This window comes from Homarus americanus, unplaced genomic scaffold (genome assembly GCF_018991925.1).
Source record: "Homarus americanus isolate GMGI-L3 unplaced genomic scaffold, GMGI_Hamer_2.0 scaffold36267, whole genome shotgun sequence".
In the NCBI taxonomy this organism is placed as follows: domain Eukaryota; kingdom Metazoa; phylum Arthropoda; class Malacostraca; order Decapoda; family Nephropidae; genus Homarus; species Homarus americanus.
This window is the reverse complement of record NW_024757790.1, coordinates 49,852-72,500: the sequence shown is the minus strand read 5'-3', so window position 1 is coordinate 72,500 and position 22,649 is coordinate 49,852. Positions and strand designations below refer to the sequence as shown.

Here is a 22,649-nt window from a genome sequence, read left to right as displayed (position 1 = left end):
GCTGGTTTTCAGAGGATAATTTTATTTATCTGTTTATTCATTTATATACCGTAGTTAGTTATATTTATGTTTAAACACCTTGCATATTTTACCGGAATAATTTTATTAAATATATTTTAGGTTGATGTGTCCGATGTCGGAGCTTAAGTTTGGGGTTCGGTTTTGGGTATCGTTTGTCGAGTTGGGTCGGTGTGTTAGGGTTCGGGGTTCGGGGCTCGGGAGTCGGGCGGCTGAGTCGTGTTGTGAGTGTTAGTAAGCGAGTGAAGTGACGTGAAGATGGAGACCGACACCGCCTCTACCCCAGAAGAAGAAAGGTTGTCACATTATTTATTATTAATGTAGTAATATTTATTAAAAGCTTCTCGGTCAGACTACACCGTTCTTAAATAATACACAAAATTACTCTTTCAAGGTACTGTATTGCACTGTGTACGTGATTTTGGGACCTTCCACAATTTGGGTTTTAAGTGTATTTGTGGTTTAATGTACCTATACTTTATTAGGTAATTATATAGGACTAACCCGCGGGCGAAATTGATCGAAAACAATTATAAAAACGCTGGATTTTCATTGGTATATTATAGTAGACACTTGTAGTTTGTGGAAATATGTTAAAAAAATGATATTTTTAAAATAAACGCCACTTAACGTTTGTGGTTATGAAGAACAGACCTAACCTTCGCTAACTTCCCTGGTGGTATATTATACAGAAAGAACTTACTATGACATGGTGAAATTTAAAGCATTTCTGGACGTGAGATGATATGGCCAAAATGGGACTATGCAGCCCGGCGGGTTAGTCCTATATATTAATCCTTTATTATTTTCAACGATCAATTTATAGTATCACACCGATCTTTATTTCGTTATTAAAAATAGATTTTCCATATGTATTTTGATGAGTTTCGAACAAATTTGATATTCATTTTCACCGGAAATCATTTTTTTTTAAGACCCCCCTCCCCAACAATCATAATGGAAAAAGTTTGATTTATTTTTTTAGAATAAATAACATTATAGTACCAACCAACCAAGAAAATCTAACCTAACCCGTTGTTCATGCCCCAGACGCTTAAAGAACGAAGACGGAGGCCTGGAGCGCTGCACGAGCAGGGGGTCAGACCACCTCTACCATAGGTAAACAAATCATGGCGACACTTATGACTGAGCAAAAGTAATAATCTTGAAAAATTAATATCGGTTATCCTTAATTTCTGGTGGAAATATCATAGAAGAAAAATGTCTTGGAATTGTGTAAACATTATGAGATACATACTTTTAATAAGGAAATAAAGACTGGTGTGATACTATAAATTCAACTTGTTAACTTCTGACCACTCTCACACATCACCTCTAATGTGACCTGATTCATGGAGCCTCCTGACCACATTATAAATTAAGTAAATCACAAGTAGAACAATTATGAAAATATTCAGCTTCTGAAGTCACACTAAAAATGGTAAATTGACTGATTAACACCCAAATCCCTTTGAAGCTTAAAATTTAGGTATTTGTATAGTAGTTCACACAACATTCATACCCCTAATATTTTATTATATTCGAAAAAGACGTCTAATTTTAAGATAATTTTCTTCGATTACATAACCGTCGGAAACGTATAATATAATAATGGAGATAGCGCATGCTAAATCTTTCTCTTGTTTAATTCTATTAATCTTCCCTTCATAAATTGTCAAACGTGTACGTTTCCGTACACATCACACGGCCAATCAAAAGCGTTCTTTTGTTTGACACCAATTAAAATGAATTGTGGTTTCTGCTTTTAATATTTGTGGTATTTTTTGCCCAATCAGATTCGATTGTGATTTTGGGTTTCTCATGCTTCGAAATTCATGTAGGTGGTCCACCTCTCCACCTCCCAAGCCTACTCGAATTTTGAATTCTAATTTGGAATAAGATAAGAAATAACAGCGATTCCCTCACATGGTGAATCTGGTTACGTAAAAACACCGTGAGTTAGGTGAGGTTAGTTTAGGTTTAGTCAGGTTAGGTCATCCCAAAAAGGTTAGGTTTATATGCTTGGCCATTTTTCGTTAACCACTCATCACCTTTTTACCATTTTTTCTCTTACCATTTAATAGATCTTGTCGAGAAACGAAAGACAATACTTGAGTTTAGCGAGACATTCCAAAAATAAACGCGATATTTGCGATATATTTGTTGTAATGATCACGAATTTTTCTCAAAGTCCCAATTTGATGTTATGACCATCGGGGGATCCCCCCGGCTAAGTAGGATGTGGCCTGTTAGGTTTGGTTAGGTCAGGTTAGGTTAGGACGTAAACCTAGTTTAGTTTTAACCTTTTTTCCCATGAAAAATATATTTTTTCGTTAGTGTTCTTGGTGATTTGACATTTTTGGTGAAAATCACTCATTTTCACATTTTCAGCCCCCAATGCATTCCCAGTATGGCCCCCTACATTGTTTGGGTTGGGAATAAAAAAAAAAATTATTTGCCTCAAAGATAAATGTCAGAATCATCTAAGACAGCAAAATAGCAAAAAAAATAATTTTTCATTTGATCAGAGGTGATGAGAGGTTAATGAAAAATTTCAATATTTTTTTCTAGTGTTTTTTGGTGTGTTTTGTATTCACTTGGTCATGATTTTTGTCTGAAAACACTTGTTTCTCTCCGTAATTGCCAAATTTTTGTCTGACTGGTAGTCAGAACACCGTTATAAAACAGACTTTGCAAACCCAGTTCAATTTCACAGTGTTGCTGTGAAAAGTACTTTCGTAGAAAGATGTTTATAGAAAAAAGTACAATAGTGTACTGGGTTTAATCTTGGCATTTTCAAGCCAAATTCCTTTATAAGCATTAGAACTGTAGCACAAGACCGACAACAACCTTCACACGCCATGCTGAAAATGAAACTGGCGTGGGAATGAGAGGCAAGCGCATGGCCACATTACCGCCAGGAGGACAAAGTAGTGCACCTAAGGTGCTTTAGTGTGATTCATTTGATTCTAACTACCATTTCTGTCGGAAATCATTTTTAGTTATGACCCCCCTAACCTAACCTAATTGAGAATTAACCATTGTTCTGCCTTCCCTTTACTCTGATGAAGGCCTGGGCTGAGGTTGAGGATTGTTTCATCTTCAGAGACAGGGATAGGAGGTTGCTGTCACTGGTCGGTTGCCTTCCAAAATAATAGCTTTGAAAAAAATCAGTATTTCGATACATAAGTCTTTATTATGCATTGGACATTTAGGGGGAGACCTGGGCAAAACACAGTGCTCAGGAAGAAAGTCTAAAGGCCTGTCGTTATTCTCATAGAACTCGGAAATGGCAGCAAAATACTTTACATAGGAACATGGCTGGCCAAGGACTGACTTTTCAAAATAAAATCTGCCCGGATGTCGTCTCAAGGAAGACGATGATTGACTGGTTTTTAATATTCTTAATTCATTGGCTGCAGTTCCATGCATCTGCTAACCCACGCTCTCTGGACACCAGCTTTGTGACCAACCAAAATAATTACTTTAAAGAATCAATATTAAATTCCAATGGATTTTTATAGAAGAAAACTTGCTTTGAATTGCATAAGGTACCGTAAGTGGTAGGGCCATTAGTATTGTTGTGCATGAGTTGGGTGTTAATATCTGAGAAAAATACCCTAAAAATATAGGGTAACGGGTTTCTTGAAATTTGGCTAAACTTCACAGCTGACTCATTACTTGGTTTGATGTTTATATTCGTAATATATTTTCATTAGTGAGTTCTGATGTAATAATCTTTTTTATAAATTGCTTTGTTTGGTAGATAATTAGGCGACTATAGTCCATTTTTTCTCAACTGAGAAAAGATATCCCCCTTCTCTAGAATAACAGCTGATTGGCGGTTTCAAACCTGTCCAATTTTGTCCTGAAGTAATGATGTATTTCTAAATGAGTTTATTCATAATCGTTGGGATGACCGTTTAGCGAGAAGATATTTAGCTAAATTGTATGAAGATACATACATTCATTAGTGACGTGGATGATGAGCTGGTCGAGTTGGGCTCTGCATCTTCAGGGGATGAAATGCCCAACTAAAGTTGAGCAAAAATTAATTTTTGATAGAATAAAATACCGTATATATGGTATAGTTCGAGTTTTTAGGACCAAATTTGTAGGCAAAAAATTGGGGGTCGTCCTATACATGCGTAATAGTTTTGTTGGGTTGAACCCGTGCATGATGGGAAAGGCGAACAACTTTAGCTTCAGACAAATGTTTACCATTTACTGCCAGTAAACAATGTTAAAATATGTACCAATTAGTAATGAAAAGTTGTGCAGTTCCTTCAGCAGATGAAGCTCACCAACTTACAATAGGCTAATTACTAGCGCTTTCAGCAGTCTATGTTGAAGTTCTTACACAGGCTAACTTATCTTATCATATACGGTATCACAGTTCTCATTGATCTACAAAAATACCGGTAATAAAAACCTTTTTCATTTTCACACTTAATATAATAACCCGGTAATCTACTTCAACCTCCTATTGTTTACAACGACGCATCCGCATCACCAGCTGTTGAGTGTATCAGCTACACAGTACACGTGTTTTTTGAATCGTTTTCAGTTAAAAAACTGTTACATCACATGTATATTTTACCTTAACTGTGCCTGAATGAATATATACTCGGAAATAAATAGTAGTTTTGCTGAAACGTGATGTATTTTAATGTAAAATAGGAAAAAATACATGACAAGAACAAAAGATTTTTCCTAACATTCCGATGTTCAAGAAAAGTTGCTCGTTTTTTTATAGCTTTTGGTGAAAATATTGTTATATTACAATGGTATTCTATTCATACTGTGCTTGATATAATGCATTCACGGAAATGTAATATTTTTGCTGAAATGAAGTACATATTACAGTGGAAAGTGGGATAAAATCGTGACAAAAACAATGACTTTTGCTTTCTTTCGTTCAGATGTTACCGTAATCGCCGAATGGTTTTCAGTTAAAAACTGTTGTATTACAATAATATTCTATCCTAATTGACTTGAATAAATACTATGATACTGTAGTGACGGTCTACCCTACAAACCGCGATCGCATTCCAATGTGCCGCCTTCCTAGAACCAACCAGATGTTACCGTATCTTAAGCAACGAACTAATCGCTACTTCTGGTTTTCCCAACGTGACTCATAGAGGACTGGCTGCTGCTGGGGTATATAAGCTCTGTCTCTCCATTGAGATTCATTCTGACCATTCTTCCTAAACAAGCAACATCTCCTCCAGCAAGCTCCACGCTGTTAACATTTCAATCAACCAGGAGGCCAGCAACAGGCAACACCTTCTCTAACGGCTCCTGCACATCTACCTCCTTCAACACGATAATCTCAACGTTTACTGAGCTGTTCTCACCACACGGCATCTCCAGCACCAGACTGTCTATCATATAACTTATATATATTATACAGTGACTCGGTTAACGAACTCAATCCGCTCCAGAAAGTCGTTCGTTAACCGAAAAAGTTCACAATCAAACCATTGTTTCAATGGGTTTTGGGTAATTGGTTCCAGCTCACCAAAAATTTCTAAATTCAACAAAATGGTAGAAAAGTTCACTTACTTTGTGTATGTAGAAGGCTCCTGGATGATGATGATGATGACGGGAATTACAATGGGGGTGGAGGAGAAGGAAGAGAAGGCATTGGGTGGAAGAGAAGTCACCCCATGGCACCATTTCACCCATAAAATTTTAGTTCTCTTGGTGTATTTCAAGATTATTTTCTTTAAATCAACACTGTACTGCATTTTATATTGTCAATATGTAAAATATATTTCAAAATGACCAATAATTTGCTTGGAAACACAGAAAAAGCATTTAGTTGAAGAGAGTCTCAAGCAAGATGTTACCTCCAGTGAAAACAGAGAGACTAACGCCTGTTTGCTGTGTTAGAGAGCTGGATGCTGCGCTTTAAACTAGTCACTTTACCTTCAATTATGTTCAATAATTGTTAAAATGACTAAAAATTGAATATTAAACTTTTAAAATTATTGAATAGTATAAACCTCTTGATATTTACTAAAATAGTTGGAATTTAAGCCCGAACCGATTAATGTATTGGCGGACTGATACTAAAGCTGGTTGCCCGGCCAGTGAAACATGTTGAGTCGGTTAAATGAAATTCGTTAACCGAATTTTTTTTCGTTAACCGAATTGAAGATCCTTATGGAAGGCAGTTCGTTAACCGAAATTTCGTTAACCGAGGTGTTCGTTAAACGAGGGGTCACTGTATAAGAAAACCACATTAGCGTTTCCTTCCATCCTGAGTGCTGAACAACTTTAATATCTCGATACCCCTACAATACCATATTTCGGAATATTTTCATTAAAATCCATCAAAATCATTTTCCTTGTCATCGTCTGCAGCACCAAACAGCTTCTCCCAGTCCTCTCCTTGATCAGGGCGAGAGGGTACGTGTTTTTCTAATCGTTTTCAGTTAAAAAACTATTACATCACACGTATATTTTACCTAACCTGTGCCTGAATGAATATATTCTCGGAAATAAATAGTAGTTTTGCTGAAGCGTGATGTATTTCAATGTAAAATAGGATAAAATACATGGCGAAAACAAAAGACTTTACCTAAGCTTCCGATGTTCTTGAGATGTTACTCTTTTTTTAATAGTTTTCTGTTAAAATTCTGTTATATTACAATGATATTCTATTCATACTGTGCTTGATATAATGCATTCACGGAACTGTAATATTTTTGCTAAAATTACGTCGTATTACAGTGGAAAGTGGGATAAAATAAGTAAAAACAATGATTCGCTTTCTTTAGTTCAAAGATGTTACCGTAATCGCTTTTTGAATGGTTTAGTTAAAAAACTGTTGCATTACAATAATATTCCTCCTAATTGACTTGAATAAATACTTGAATGGAAATATACAATATTTTTGTTGAAACTACCGCGTTCTGTGTAAAGTGGTGTAAAGTGTCGTTGTCGTAATAATAAATGGTAAACAATTTGCCTTCGCACTTTCGGTGTTTTAGAACACGGCTGACAGCAGTTTATAGGGCGTGGGCGTTTTTACTGAAGGTTTTGTTGTTCCATACCCTCAAGCGTGGGTGGAAGCCTATAAGCGAGGAATATCATAAATTAAATTTCTTGGTCAAAAATCAGGGTCGACCTATAAGCGAGGGGGGTTATAGACGAGAATATACGGTAATTAAAAAATAAGTTGGTAGGAAAGTGAAAGTGACTGGTGAGTCAGACGACAGCGAGGCGGTATGTGCGACCACCCTCTCACATCAGCTGCTCGCTTGTAAACAGACCATTTCGTGTCCCTTAATTTTAGCTGTGTTGATTTACGAGTGTTTGTTTTAGCATATTACTGCAAAAAACAATGTTTTGTTTATTCTAGGAGATGGGCTGAGATGCATTTGGGTAGACTCTCAGTCATTTTAGTATTTTGTGTTTCTCTCAAGTACCAAACTAAATTATTCCATTGAAACAAAACTTCAATTTAGTGCGAATTCGGTTTAAAGCGACCTCTCTTGGAACGTATCTCATGTTATATCGACGTTCTACTGTATAACTAATTTTTCTCAGAATTTTTAAATAAATTCCGAGAGTATAGCAGACCTGAATTATCAAATGCCGAGTTGTCCAGGTTTTACTGTAATGTCATGTTGAACCTTTCTTGTGCTGTATGCCAGCAAGTGTGATATTGTGAATGTTTTCATATAATGGTAGATGTTTGAAATGTGTTGCAGATGGGGCTTTGACTTGTATCCAGAGCGACGGGGAGCGAAATACCAGCCATCCTTTACCAAGATTGCCCTTCTGGGAGAAGGCAGGGAGAACATAGACAAGATAAAGTGTGAGAAAAATGTATGGGGTTGTGTACAAAACAGTAAGTATAATCAACACTAATGTTGTGGGAGAGTTTCATATAGCTTCAAGATGACCTGTACTGTACTGTACAATCCTTACTAATATACATTTATTGCAAAGTTCCACAATACAGTAAATACAACATTAGTTTTGACCTAGTACAGTTGCAAGGCATAGCTTTACTGAATATACTGTACTCCTTTCAGTAATGGAATACTGTACAGTAAAACCTCGATAAATCGGACTTCAATATACTGTACGTATTGGAATTTGCTTTTTTGGGGACTCTGAGATGCTCTGGTCACCAGAAATACAAAAAAAATATATACTTGTTTTAAGAAATGGGGAAGATTAATAAAAACCTCTTAATAAATGAACCACACTTACTGAATACTGTACAGTGGTGTAATAGATTTGTTATAGGCCTACTGAAAACTAAGACACTAAGCAGACTGGGGCTGATCAGGTGTTGCCACATTCATCAGGTTTATTTATTGATTCAGTATTATACCTGTATTCTCATATGTTTGGCCTCTTATGGTTTATGATTCATCAAGATTAATGTAACATCTTCAGTAATAGAGAAAAAAATACAGGCTATTTACTCAAGATGCGTTAGGTGTGAGAGCTTTCAGTAGACCAGCTTACAACAGGGGTCCCTATAACACACTTTTAGTATTTGGTATGAAGATACCTTCTTAAAACCATTATTAACTACCTTTAAGTGTTATGTGATGACTCAATTTGGCTACTTGTACTAACGCCCGTATTATTAAACAACATCTTCCCTTGAAGAGAGTCGTCGTGCTTCAACCCGAGTTTTAAACTAAATGAGTCCTGAGGGACACATGATACAGTACTTAACGGGTTGGTGTGGCAGTAAAATTGACTAATTCCAATAAAATTTATTTATAATATTGGAATTAGTTAATTTTACCACCACACCAACCGTTAATACTATATGTGTCCTAGCTCATTAGTTAAAACTCGGTTAACGACCCTCTTCAAGGAAGATATTTATCTAGACAAATGATTAATGAATAAACCAGGGTATATGCCGATACATAATACTTTACACTACAGTATTACTTGCAGTGATGAGAAATACAATGCAATAGTATTTATTAAGTGATGATAATACACAACTGTACTGTACTAATTTACTAAGTGGGGAAGACAGACATTGTGGTAAGCCAGTCAGCTGTTTGCTCTTTGTAAACAAATATGTCAGTTCAGTGTGGGATTCTTTTTTCAGGAAAGCTGATTCTTTTAGGATAATATTTAATCATCCTGGCACCAAATTATCCTAAATTATATGAGAATTATGATGAAAATGCATAAAGAAGTGTTAAAGGAATTGTTGGGGTTGGGAGCCACCCACTTGCCCCCCCCTCCAGCTGCTCCCAGATAAACACTTTTCTTCCACATACAATATACTCCTGCACTTATTTGTTCCTATTTTTATCATTATAGTACTGTACAGTATACAGTTTTATCTTTATTCATAAGACAAATTCTGTGGTTACTTACAAAAATACTTATACAGTAAATAACAATCATCTCAGTGACAACTAGACTTAGTCTGTAACCAAGGTTCAAATATGACAGAAATGATTACAGCAGGGTGAGGGAGAAAACAAGGAGCTCCGATTGGCTGACCTAGCTTGTTCAACCATAAGGATGTGGATTGTTCCTGAAGAATCATTGAAACTAAAGTGAAATATTTGAGGGAAATATATGACCAAGACCATGCATTAGAGTTATAACCAAGACCATGCCCGACAGTTATAACCAAGATCTATGTCTGGAGGAAGCGGCGTAACTAAGACCATGCCTCGAGAGTTATAACCAAGACCATGCCCGAGAGTAACTAAGACCATGCCCGAGAGTTATAAATCCAAGATCAAGTTCGAGAGTTATAAATCCGACCATGCCCGAGAGTTATTATAACCAAGACCATGCCCAGAAAGTTATAACTAAAGACTATGCCTGAGAGAGTTATAACCAAGACCATGCCCGAGAGTTATAACCAAAGACCATGCCCGATAGTTAAACGCTAAGACCATGCCCGACAGTTATAACCAAGCACTATGCCCTGACAGTTATAACTAAGACTATGCCCGACAGTTATAACCAAGACTATGCCCGATAGTTATAACTAAGACCATGCCCGACAGTTATAACCAAGACCAGTCTTTACAGTTATAAATCCAAGACTATGCCCGATAGTTATAACTAAGACGCCCGATAGTTATAACTAAGACTATGCCCCATAGTTATAACCAAGACTATGTGCCCGATAGTTATACCCAAGACCATGCCCGATAAAGTTATAAATCCACATTCATGCCCGATAGCAACTAAGACCATGCCCGATAGTTATATAACCAAGACCATGCTCCGACAGTTATAACCAAGACCATGCCCGACAGGTATAAACGGCGACTATGCCCGATAGTTATAACTAAGACTATGCCTAAGAGTTATAACCAAGACTATGCCCGACAGTTAGTAACTAAGACTATGCCCGATAGTTATAACTAAGACCATGCCCATGAAGCGGTAACCAAGACCATGCCCAATAGTTACAAATCCAAGACCATGCCCGACAGTTATAACCAAGACCATGCCTGAGTTAAAACCAAGACCATGCCCAAGAGTTATAAACTAAGACATGCCCGGGATAGTTATAACCAAGACCATGCCCGACAGTTATAACTAAGACCATGCTCATAGTTACAACTAAGACCATGCCCGACAGTTGGTAACTAAGATTATGTCTGATACAGTTAGTAACCAAGACCATGCCCGACAGTTATAACCAGATTATGCCCGACAGTTATAACTAAGACCATGCCCAACAGTTATAAATCCAAGACTATGTCTGGCCAGTTATAACCAAGACTATGCCCCATAGTTATAAACTCAAGACCATGTCTGATATGACCAAGACCATGCCCATAGTTATGACCAAAGATCATGCCTTAGAGTTATAACCAAGACCATGCCCGATAGTTATAAATCTCAAGACCATGCCCCGAGAGTTATAACCACACTTCATGCCCGAGGAGTTATAACTAAGACCATGCCCGAAAGTTATAACCAAGACCATGCCCGAGTTATAAATCCAAGACCATGTCTTATACAGCGCAACCAAGACCATGCCCGAGAATTATAAACCATGACTATGCCCGAGAGTTAAAACCAACATCTGATGCTCAAGAGTTATAACTGGCATTCATGCCTGAAAGGCGAATCCAAGACCATGCCCGAGAGTTAAAACCCGCACTATGCCCAAGAGTTATAACCAAGACTATGCCCGAGAGTTATAAATCACAAGACCATGCCCGAGAGTTAAAAACCAAGACCGCGCCCAAGAGTTATAACCAAGACCATGCCCGACAGTTGTAACCAAGACCATGCCCGAGAGTTAAAAACCAAGACCATGCCCGACAAGCCAGTAACTAAGACCAGCGCGCCCGATAGTTATAACCAAGACTATGCCCGACAGTTATAACTAAGACCATGCCTAAGAGTTATAAATTCAAGACCATGCCCGAGTTAAAACCAAGACTATGCCTAAGAGTTATAACTAAGACTATGCCCGAGCAGTTATAACCAAGACTATGCCCGAGAGTTAAAAAACCAAGACTATGCCCGAGAGTTATAACTAAGACTATGCCCGAGAGTTAAAACCAAGACTATGCCCGACAGTTATAACCAAGACCATGCCTGAGAGTTAAAACCAAGACCATGCCCCATAGTTATAACCAAGACCATGCCTGAGAGTTATAACCAAGACTATGCCCAGAGTTAAAACTAAGACTATGCCCAAGAGTTATAACCAAGACTATGCCCGAGCAGTTATAACCGCTAAGACCATGCCCGATAGTTATAACCAAGACCATGCCCGAAAGTTAAAACCAAGACTATGCCCAAGAGTTATAACCAGACCATGCCCGAGAGTTAAAAAACCAAGACCATGCCCGAGAGTTATAACCTGAATTGCCCGACAGTTATGTCCAAGACCATGCCTTGAGTTAAAAACCGGAAAGACTACGCCCAAGAGTTATAACCAAGACCATGCCTGAGAGTTATAACCAAGACCATGCCTGAGAGTTATAACCAAGACTATGCCCGACAGTTATAACTAAGACCATGCCCGACAGTTATAACCAAGACTATGTGCCCGCCAGAGAGTTATAACCAAGACCATCCGAGTTATAACCAAGACTATGCCCTGAGAGTTATAACTAAGACCTGCCCGGTAACTTCAAGACCATGCCCAGAGTTATAACTAAGACCATGCCTCCGAGAGTTATAAACTACACGCTCATGAGGAGTTAAAACCAAGACCATGCCCGACAGTTATAAACTAAGACCATGCCCGAGAGTTATAAATCCAAGACCATGCCCGAGAGTTAAAACCAAGACCATGCCCGAGAGTTAAACCAAGACCATGCCTGAGAGTTATAACTAAGACCATGCCCGAGAGTTATAACTAAGACCATGCCCGAGAGTTTAAACCAAGACCATGCCCGAGAGTTATAACCAAGACTATGCCTGTAGGAGTTATAACCAAGACCTTCATGCCCGATGCAGTTATAACCAAGACCATGCCCGACAGTTATAACCAAGACCTGGCGCCCGATACAGGTAACTAAGACCATGCCTGAGAGTTATAACCAAGACCATGCCCGAGAGTTATAACTAAGACTATGCCCGACAGTTATAATCAGCACTATGCCCGACAAGAGGTAACTAAGACCATGCCCGAGTTATAACCACATTACGCCCAGAAGTTATAACCAAAGACTATGCCCGAGAGTTATAAACGCTAAGACCATGCCCAGAGCACCCAAGACCATGCCCGAGCAGTTATAACCAAGACCATGCCCGACAGCGTTCCGCAAGACTATGCCCGAGAGTTGCAACCAAGACCATGCCCGGTATTATAACCAAGACCATGCCCGAGAGTTAAAACCAAGACTATGCCTGAGAGCGGCAACCAAGACCATGCCCGAGAGTTAAAAAACCAAGACCATGCCCGAGAGTTATAAATCTTAAGACTATGCCTGAGAGTTATAACCAAGACCATGCCCGAGAGTTATAACCAAGACCATGCCCGAGAGTTATAACCAAGACCATGCCCGAGAGTTATAAACTGGACCATGCCCGACAAGTTATAACCAAGACCATGTCCGACAGTTATAACCTCTGACCATGCCCGACAGCGTAACTGCCAAGACCATGCCCGACAGTTATAACCAAGACTGATGCCCGAGAGTTATAACCAAGACCATGCCCAAGAGTTATAACCAAGACCATGCCCAGACAGTTATAAATCCAAGACCATGCCCGAGAGTTATAACCAAGACCATGCCCGATAGCAGTAACTAAGACCATACCCGAGAGTTATAAACTGCCCACAGTTAGTAAATTCAAGACTATGCCTGAGAGTTAAAACCAAGACCATGCCCAAGAGTTATAACCAAGACCATGCCCGCTGAGAGTTATAACCAAGACTACCCGATACAGTTATAACTAAGACCATGCCCGACAGTTATAACTAAGACCATGCCCGGAGAGTTATAACCAAGACCATGCCCGATATAACCTCAAGACTATGCCCGAGAAAGCGGCAAACCAAGACGACCATGCCCGACAGTTATAGTTCCGCTAAGACCATGCCTGACAGTTATAACCAAGACTATGCCTCGACAGTTATAACTAAGACCATGCCCGACAGTTATAACCAAGACCATGCCTGAGAGTTATAACCAAGACCATGCCCAGGAGTTAGAACGAAGACCATGCCCGATATAAATCCAAGACCATGCCCGAGAATTATAACTCAAGACCATGCCCGAGAGTTAAAACCAAGACCATGCCCAAGAGTTATAACCAAGACCATGCCCGACAGTTATAACCAAGACCATGCCCGGAGAGTTAAAACTAAGACTATGCCCAAGAAAGTTATAACCAAGACCATGCCCGAGAGTTATAACCAAGACCATGCCTGAGAGTTAAAAACTAAGATCCATGCCCAAGAGCAGTAACCAAGACCATGCCCCATAAAGTTATAACCAAGACTATGCCCGAGAGTTAAAAAACCAAGACTATGCCCAGTTATAACTAAGACCATGCCCGATAAGTTGTAACCAAGACCATGCCCGGCTGGAAGTTATAAATCCAAGATTATGCCTAAGAGTTATAACTAAGACCATGCCCGAGAAAAGTTAAAACCAAGACTATGCCCAAGAGCAACCACGACCATGCCCGATAAATTATAACCAAGACCATGCCCGAGTTAAAAACCAAGACCATGCCCTGAGAGCGGTAACCAAGACTATGCCCGGAGAGTTAAAACGAAGATCATGCCCACAGCGGTAACCCCAAGACCACATGCCTGAGAGTTAAAACCAGTATTCATGCCTGACAGTTATAACCAAGACCATGCCTGAGAGTTATAACCAAGACCATGCCCGAGAGTTAAAAACCAAGACTATGCCTAAGAGTTATAACTAACACTAAGCCCGATAGTTAAACGCTATCCATGCCCGACAGTTATAACCAAGACCATGCCCGACAGTTATAACCAAGACCATGCCTCGAGAGTTAAAAACCAAGACCAGCCTAAGAGTTATAACCAAGACCATGCCTGGAGAGTTAAAAACCTGGACTGATGCCCGAGAGTTATAACCAAGACCATGCCCGATAAAGAAACCAAGACCATGCCGACAGTTATAACCAAGACCATGCCCGAGAGTTATAACTAAGACCATGCCTGAAAGTTAAAAACCAAGACCATGCCCGACAGTTATAAACCAAGACCATGCCTGACAGCGGCAACCAAGACCATGCCCGAGAGTTAAAACCAAGACCATGCCCGAGAGTTATAACCAAGACCATGCCCGGAGAGTTGCAACCAAGTATTCATGCCCGAGAGTTATAAATCAAGACCACATGCCCGAGAGTGGTAACCAAGACTATGCCCGAGAGTTATAACCAAGACCATGCCCGACAGTTATAACCAAGACCATGCCCGACAGTTATAAATCCGCTAAGACCATGCCCGACAGTTATAAACCAAGACCATGCTCTAGGAGTTATAACCAAGACTTATGCCCGAGAGTTATAACCAAGACCATGCCTGAGAGTTATAACTAAGACCATGCCCGACAGTTATAACCAAGACCATGCCCGGATAGTTATAAAACTAAGACCATGCCTGAGAGTTATAACCAAGTATTCATGCCCGAGAGTTATAACTACACTATGCCTGAGAGTTATAACCAAGACTCATGCCCAAGAGTTATAACCAAGACCATGCCCGACAGTTATAACCAAGACTATGCTCGACAGTTAAAAAACTAAGACCATGCCCGGAGAGTTATAACTGGCACCATGCCTGAGAGTTATAACCAAGACCATGCCTGAGAGTTAAACCAAGACCATGCCTGAGAGTTATAACCAAGACCATGCCCGAGAGTTAAAACCAAGACCATGCCCGAGAGTTATAACCAAGACCATGGAGAGTTAAGACCATGCCCGGAGAGTTATAAATCAAGACCATGCCCGAGAGTTGAATCCACATCTGATGCCCGATAAAGAGAACTAAGACCATGCCCGACAGTTATAACCAAGACCATGTCCGACAGTTATAACTCGACCATGCCCCGATGCAAGTATAACCAAGACTATGCCCGACAGTTGCAACTAAGACTATGCCCGAGAGTTATAACCAAGACTATGCCCAAGAGTTATAACTGCTAAGACTATGCCCGACAGTTATAACCAAGACTACGCCTGAGAGTTATAACCAAGACCATGCCCGATGAAGTTATAATCAAGACCATGCCCGAGAGTTATAACCAAGACCTGCCTCGACAGTTATAACCAAGACTATGCCCGAGGAGTTAAAAACTATGACCATGCCCGAGAGTGGCAACCAGCACTATGCTCAGAGTTATAACTAAGACCATGCCCGACAGTTATAACTAAGACTATGCCCGACAGTGTTATAACCAAGACCATGCCCGAGAGTTGTAACCACACTATGCCCGAGAGTTAGTAAACCCAAGACCATGCCAGTTATAACTACATCTTTGCCCGACAGTTATAACCAAGACCATGCCCGACAGTTATAACTAAGACCAAGTCTGACAGTTATAACCAAGACCATGCCTGAGAGTTATAACCAAGACCATGCCTGAGAGTTGCAACCAAGACTATGCCTGAGAGTTAAAAAACCAAGACTATGCCCGGAGAGTTATAACCAAGACCATGCCCGAGGAGTTTATGTTCCAAGACTATGCCTGAGAAAGGCAATCAAGACTATGCCCAAGAGTTATAACCAAGTACTATGCCCGACAGTTATAACTAAGACCATGCCCGGAGAGTTAGAAACCAAGACTATGCCTAAGAGTTATAACCAAGAATCTCGCCCGAGAAGTTATAACCAAGAATTATGCCCAGAGAGTTATAACCAAGACCATGCCTGAGAGAGTTATAACCAAGACCATGCCTGAAAGAGTTAAAACCAAGACCATGCCCGAGAGTTATAAATCCGGCATTATGCCCGAGAGTGAGTGTTCCAAGACCATGCCCGAGAGTTATAACCAAGACTATGCCCGAGAGTTATAAATCAAGACCTTTCATGCCCGAGAAAGTAACTAAGACTATGCCCGGATAAAGTTATTATAACTAAGACCATGCCCGACAGTTATAACCAAGACCATGCCCGGACAGTTATAAACTAAGACCATGCCCGACAGTTATAACCAGATTCATGCCCGATGTTGCGACCAAGACCATGCCCGACAGTTGCGACTAAGACTATGCCCGACAGTTATGACTAAGACCATGCCCGACAGTTATAACCAAGACCATGCCCGACAGTTATAACTAAGAATTCATGCCCGACAGTTATAACCACATTCATGCCCGAAGTTATAACTAAGACGCCCGACAGTTCAAAAACACCCAGAAACCTTTATACTTATATCAGGTGCAGAGTTTGACTGGCCATTGTGCATTTGTGTCATCTCCTCTTAAAGAAAAACAGGTACTAACCCTGGTTTTTAAATTCTAACCACTGTACCCGAGTCAACAACATGTGCACAAGGCGATAGGATGGGGATGTTACTGCCATGGTCTCTTTACTCTATTGACTAATGGTATCATGATGGATGGCAAAGTTGACATATCAGATGAGTGAATGATTCTTCTCAAAAAATTATAAACCTGGTGACAAATTCATAGGTTATAGATGACAGTCAGTGCTAGTGGGGTGTAATAGGCTCCAACAATCAGTGCTAGTGGGTAATAGGCCCCAACAATCAGTGCTAGTGGTAATAGGCTCAACAATCAGTGCTAGTGGGGTGTAATAGGCTCCAACAATCAGTGCTAGTGGGTGTAATAGGCCCCAACAATCAGTGCTAGGTGGATAGGCTCCAACAATCAAAAGTGGGTATAGGCCCCAACAATCAGTGCTAGTGGGTGTAATAGGCCCCAACAATCAGTGCTAAGGGTAATAGCTCCCAACAATCAGTGCTAGTGGGTGTAATAGGCCCCAACAATCAGTGCTAGTAGGTGAATAGCCCAACAATCAGTACTAGGTGTAGGCTCCAACAATCAGTGCTAGTGGTGTAATAGCCCCAACAATCAAAAGTAGGGTGAATAGGCTCCAACAATCAGTGCAGGGGGTGTAATAGGCTCAAACAATCAGTACTAGTGGGTGTAATAGGTCCCAACAATCAGTGCTAGTGGGGTGTAATAGGCCCCAACAATCAGTGCTAGTGGGGTGAATAGGCCCAACAATCAGTGCTAGTGGGTGAATAGGCTCCAACAATCAGTGCTAGTGGGTGTAAAAGGCCCCAAACAATCAGTGCAGGTGGGTGGAATAGGCTCCAACAATCAGTGCTAGTGGGGTGTAATAGGCCCCAACAATCAGTACTAGTGGGTGTAGGCCCCAACAATCAGTGCTAGTGGGTGTAATAGGCCCCAACAATCAGTGCTAGTGGGTGAATAGGCTCCAACAATCAGTGCAGTGGATGGAATAGGCTCCAACAATCAGTACTAGTGGGTGTAATAGGCCCCAACAATCAGTGCTAGTGGGGTGTATAGGCTCAACAATCAGTACTAGTGGGGTGTATAGGCTCCAACAATCAGTACTAGTGGGTGTATAGGTCCCAACAATCAGTACTAGTGTAATAGGTCCCAACAATCAGTGCTAGTGGGGTATAGGCTCCAACAATCAGTACTAGTGGGTGTAATAGGCCCCAACAATCAAGTTAGTGGGTGTAAGAAAACTCCAACAATCAGTGCTAGGGTGTGTAATAGGCCCCAACAATCAGTGCTAATAGCCCCAACAATCAGTGCTAGTGGTGGAATAGGGCTCCAACAATCAGTGCTAGTGGGTAAGGGCCCCAACAATCAGTGCTAGTGGGTAATAGGCCCCAACAATCAATGCAGGGGTGAATAGGCTCCAACAATCAGTGCTAGTGGGGTGTATAGGTCCCAACAATCAGTGCTAGTGGGGTGTAAAGGGCCCCTAACAATCAGTGACTAGTGGGGGTGTAATAGGCTCCAAATCAGTACTAGTGTAATAGCTCCAACAATCAAAATGTGGGTGTATAGGCCCCAAATCAGTAAAGGTAAGCCCAACAATCAGTGCTAGTGAGGTGTAATAGGTCCCAACAATTGAAAAGTAGTGGGTAATAGGCCCCAACAATCAGTACTATGTGGGTGTAATAGGCTCAACAATCAAGTACAGGGTGTAATAGGCTCCAACAATCAGTACTAAGTGGGGGTAATAGGCCCCAACAATCAAAGTTGTGGTGGATAGGCCCCAACAATCAGTGCTAGTGGGTGTAATAGGCCCAACAATCAGTGCTAGTGGGTGTAATAGGCCCCAACAATCAAAAAGCAGGGTGAATAGGCTCCAACAATCAGTGCTAGTGGGTGTATAGGGCCCCAACAATCAGTGCTAGTGGGTGTTATAGGCCCCAACAATCAGTGCTAGTGGGGTGAATAGTCTAACAATCAGTGCTAGTGGGGTGAATAGGCTCCAACAATCAGTACTAGTGGGGTAATAGGTCCCAACAATCAGTGCTAGTGGGTGGAATAGGCTCCAACAATCAGTACTAGTGGGTGTATGAACAATCAGTGCTAGTGTAATAGGCTCCAACAATCAGTGCTAGTGGGGTGTAATAGCCCCAACAATCAGTGCTAGTGGGGTGGAATAGGCCCAACAATCAGTGCTAGGGTGTAATAGGCTCAACAATCAAAGTAGTGGGTATAGGCTCCAACAATCAGTGCTAGTGGGTGTAATAGGCCCCAACAATCAGTGCTAGTGGGTAATAGGCCCCAACAATCAGTGCTAGTGGTGGAATAGGCCCCAACAATCAGTGCTAGTGGTAATAGGCCCCAACAATCAAAATGCAGTGGGTAATAGCCCCAACAATCAGTGCTAGTGGGTGGTAAAAGGCCCCAAATAATGGTGCTAGTGTAATAGGCCCCAACAATCAGTGCTAGTGGGTGTAATAGGCCCCAACAATCGTGCTAGGGTGTAATAGGCCCCAACAATCAGTGCTAGTGGGTGAATAGGCCCAACATTCAGTGCTAGTGGTGGAATAGGCTCCAACAATCAGTACTAGGGTGGAATAGGCCCCAACAATCAGTGCTAGTGGGGTGAATAGGCTCCAACAATCAGTACTAGTGGGTAATAGGCCCCAACAATCAGTGCTAGTGGGGTGGAATAGGCTCCAACAATCAGTACTAGTGGGGTGTAATAGGTCCCAACAATCAGTGCTAGTGGGGTGGAATAGGCTCCAACAATCAGTACTAGTGGGGTGTAATAGGCCCCAACAATCAGTGCTAGTGGGGTGGAATAGGTCCCAACAATCAGTAGTAGTGGGGTGGAATAGGTCCCAACTATCAGTAGTAGTGGGGTGGAATAGGTCCCAACAATCAGTAGTAGTGGGGTGGAATAGGTCCCAACTATCAGTAGTAGTGGGGTGGAATGGGTCCCAACTATCAGTACTTATTGTAACTGCTAATTTAGTTAGGGAGTTATATATATTTTGCTTTTAATTTAGGTTATATTTAGTTAAAGTAATATTTAATAGTTACCTGAATTGTAAATAATTACTCCCGATTAAAATATTAGTCTTGCGCGAGTCTGCATTCCTTAATCTGTACGCCCATCCTACCAGCTACCGTTGAATGTCCAATTACCTGCCATCGTCAGTTCCTTAATGATGCTGACCAGAGAAACACAACACTCACCACCTTCAGTAAAAACCAGCAGTCTTGGAGGGGCTCACCAACTAAGCTCAACCATTTATTCCTGACCTCCATCCGCATCAGCAGACCTTGAGTATCAATTTATATTGTAGGATATCCTAGCTTTGTATACTACTTTATACTGTACCTAGTTTGATGTATTATAAACTCTGACATTGCAACTTTTGGTAATCACCCATTTTGAGTGTTTATTTAATACATATAATGTAATGTAAATATTTCTTGTCCTGAGGAAAAGTGGTGTGGTAAGGCACAGATATTATTATGGAATACATTACCAAAGGAATCACTTGTTCACATACAATGATAACTGAGGAAAGATTTGACCATGCTCATCATTTCTGCTGATCTGTGTGGATGGAGTTTGTTTTCTCCTGTATTTTGAATGTCTTAGATTTTAAAAAGGCAATAAGTGTTTGTGTAGTATTTAGTACTGTAGTGTGTACAGTTGTATTGGTTTATTGGAGTGGAAGTAAGAGTGTGTGAGGCAGGAAGGGTCTGGAGGAGTACAACACTTAACTTACTACACTCTTAGGGAAGTTCTCTCAATGTCCTCTCTCATTTATGGTAATTTTTGTTAAGTTTGTCTTCTGTAAACATTTATATTAAGATTATCGATTTTCTGTAATGGAAAATGAATGAGTCGGGTGTCATTTGCAGGTCCTTTGGTGAAGTTGATGATGTCAGCCCTCAAGTCATCTGGCTGGTGAGTTAGACACTAAAATCTGGCTTTTAAAGATTGGTATGGGAAAATTGGTTCACAATTTTTTCTTTAACCACTTGTGTATCGGCTCCCCTCTGAGCTGGATAAAATCATCTGGCATTAGCCAGATTGTTCCATTTATTAACATTAAATAATATTACTTAAAACATATATACAGTCATGCGCCGGTTAACGTCCTAGATACGATCTTGGAAACGTGACATTGACCGAAATGAACGTTGTCCGATCATCACAAACTTTTTATTTATACTTACGTGTATGTGGAATACTACATACGTACATATACACTTTTACTCTTAAATCATTACTGTAATGTGATACAGGTGATTAATTTTTATCTCGTGCAAAATACATGACGTTTATATTAAAATTATTCACTGTTTTACAAGGATTCCAGCAACGCCAAGCAGATGGGGGAGAGAGAGGGTGGGAGCGAGCGAGGGGGCGTGGGGGAAGGGGAGGTAGTACGTTTGACAGTTGGCACAGGCCCAGGTCTAACGCGTGTACCTGTATATTTATCAGTTCTTAGGTGACTAAGCTTCTCTCTTATAAAAAGCCAGTGAAATGACCTGGGTGAATATAATTAACATTGTTGGGATTCTTGTAACATACTGATTAATTTGAATATAAACATGCTATAATTTGCACTAGACAAAACAATTTTAGTACCGTAATCAAATTAGTACATGTGCACTCCAGCTTTGCACTAACGTCATTTATTTCTATTATGTTTCTTTTAGTATGGTGTGTGCATGTAAATGGATGAAAATAAATGAAGAAATCTATGTAAATCTACCCAAAAATACAGTTGAAAAACTTTCTTATAAAATGTACTACAGTACTGTACACTAATGTACAACAATTTTTATCTCTTGAGCAAAATATATGACGTTTATATTCAAATTATTGGCTGTCTTGCAAGGATTCCAGCAATACAAATTATAATCTTCTAACTTTAGTCTGAGATATTATATAAGATAAAAACTGTTAGCCTAAAAGCCTGGCGGGGGGGGGGTGACTGACGGAGCCAGCTACGCCACCCAGTGAGGGATTGGGGGGGTGGGGGGGTTGAGGTGATAAGTTTGAGGCGAAGGTCTCTGTGTGTTTATTTAACAGTCCTACTAAGCTTCTCTCATTTTAAAATGCCAGTGATATGACCTAGAAATATAGCTGGGATTCTTGTAAGATACCGATTTATTTGAAAATAACATGTAATTCGCACTAGACATAACAATTTTAGTACCGTAATCAAATTAGTACAGTGACCCCTCGTTTAACGAACACCTCGGTTAACGTAATTTCGATTAACGAACTGCCTTCCATAAGGATCTTCAATTCGTTTAACGAAAAAAATTTTGCTTAACGAACTTCTTACGAACCGACCTCAACATGTTTTCGCTTGCACTGACCGGGCAACCAGCTTTAGTATCAGTCCGCCAATACATTAATCGGTTCTAGGGCTTAAATTCCTTACTATTTTTGTAAATATCAAGAAGTTTATACTATTCAATAATTTTAAAAGTTTAATATTCAATTTTTTAGTCATTTTAACAATTATTGAACATAATTGAAGGTAAAGTGACTAGTTTAATGCGCGGCATCCAGCCTCTTAACACAGCAAACAGGCGTCAGTCTCTCTGTTTTCACTGGAGGTAACATCTTGCTTGAGACTCTCTTCAACTAAACGCTTTTTTTCTGTGTTTCCAAGCAAATTATTGGTCATTTTGAAAATTATTTTACATATTGACAATAT

At 40.3% G+C, this 22,649-nt stretch overlaps 1 protein-coding gene and 1 long non-coding RNA gene across 2 annotated transcripts in view; both read left to right on the top strand.

Annotated features, from left to right (window-relative positions):
• Positions 1-220: 220 nt before the first annotated feature.
• Positions 221-22,649, top strand: part of LOC121857631 (mitochondrial inner membrane protease ATP23 homolog) — a 37,380-nt gene continuing 14,951 nt past the window's right edge. Inside the window, 3 exon segments of the mRNA XM_042353690.1 lie at positions 221-314; positions 7,743-7,882; positions 20,833-20,878. Coding sequence (XP_042209624.1) covers positions 277-314; positions 7,743-7,882; positions 20,833-20,878 — 224 coding nt within the window. The 5' untranslated portion in view covers positions 221-276.
• Positions 18,529-19,560, top strand: LOC121857632. Its single transcript, XR_006087248.1, has 4 exons — positions 18,529-18,557; positions 18,713-18,735; positions 19,433-19,465; positions 19,524-19,560. It is a non-coding gene; the product is annotated as an uncharacterized LOC121857632 (long non-coding RNA).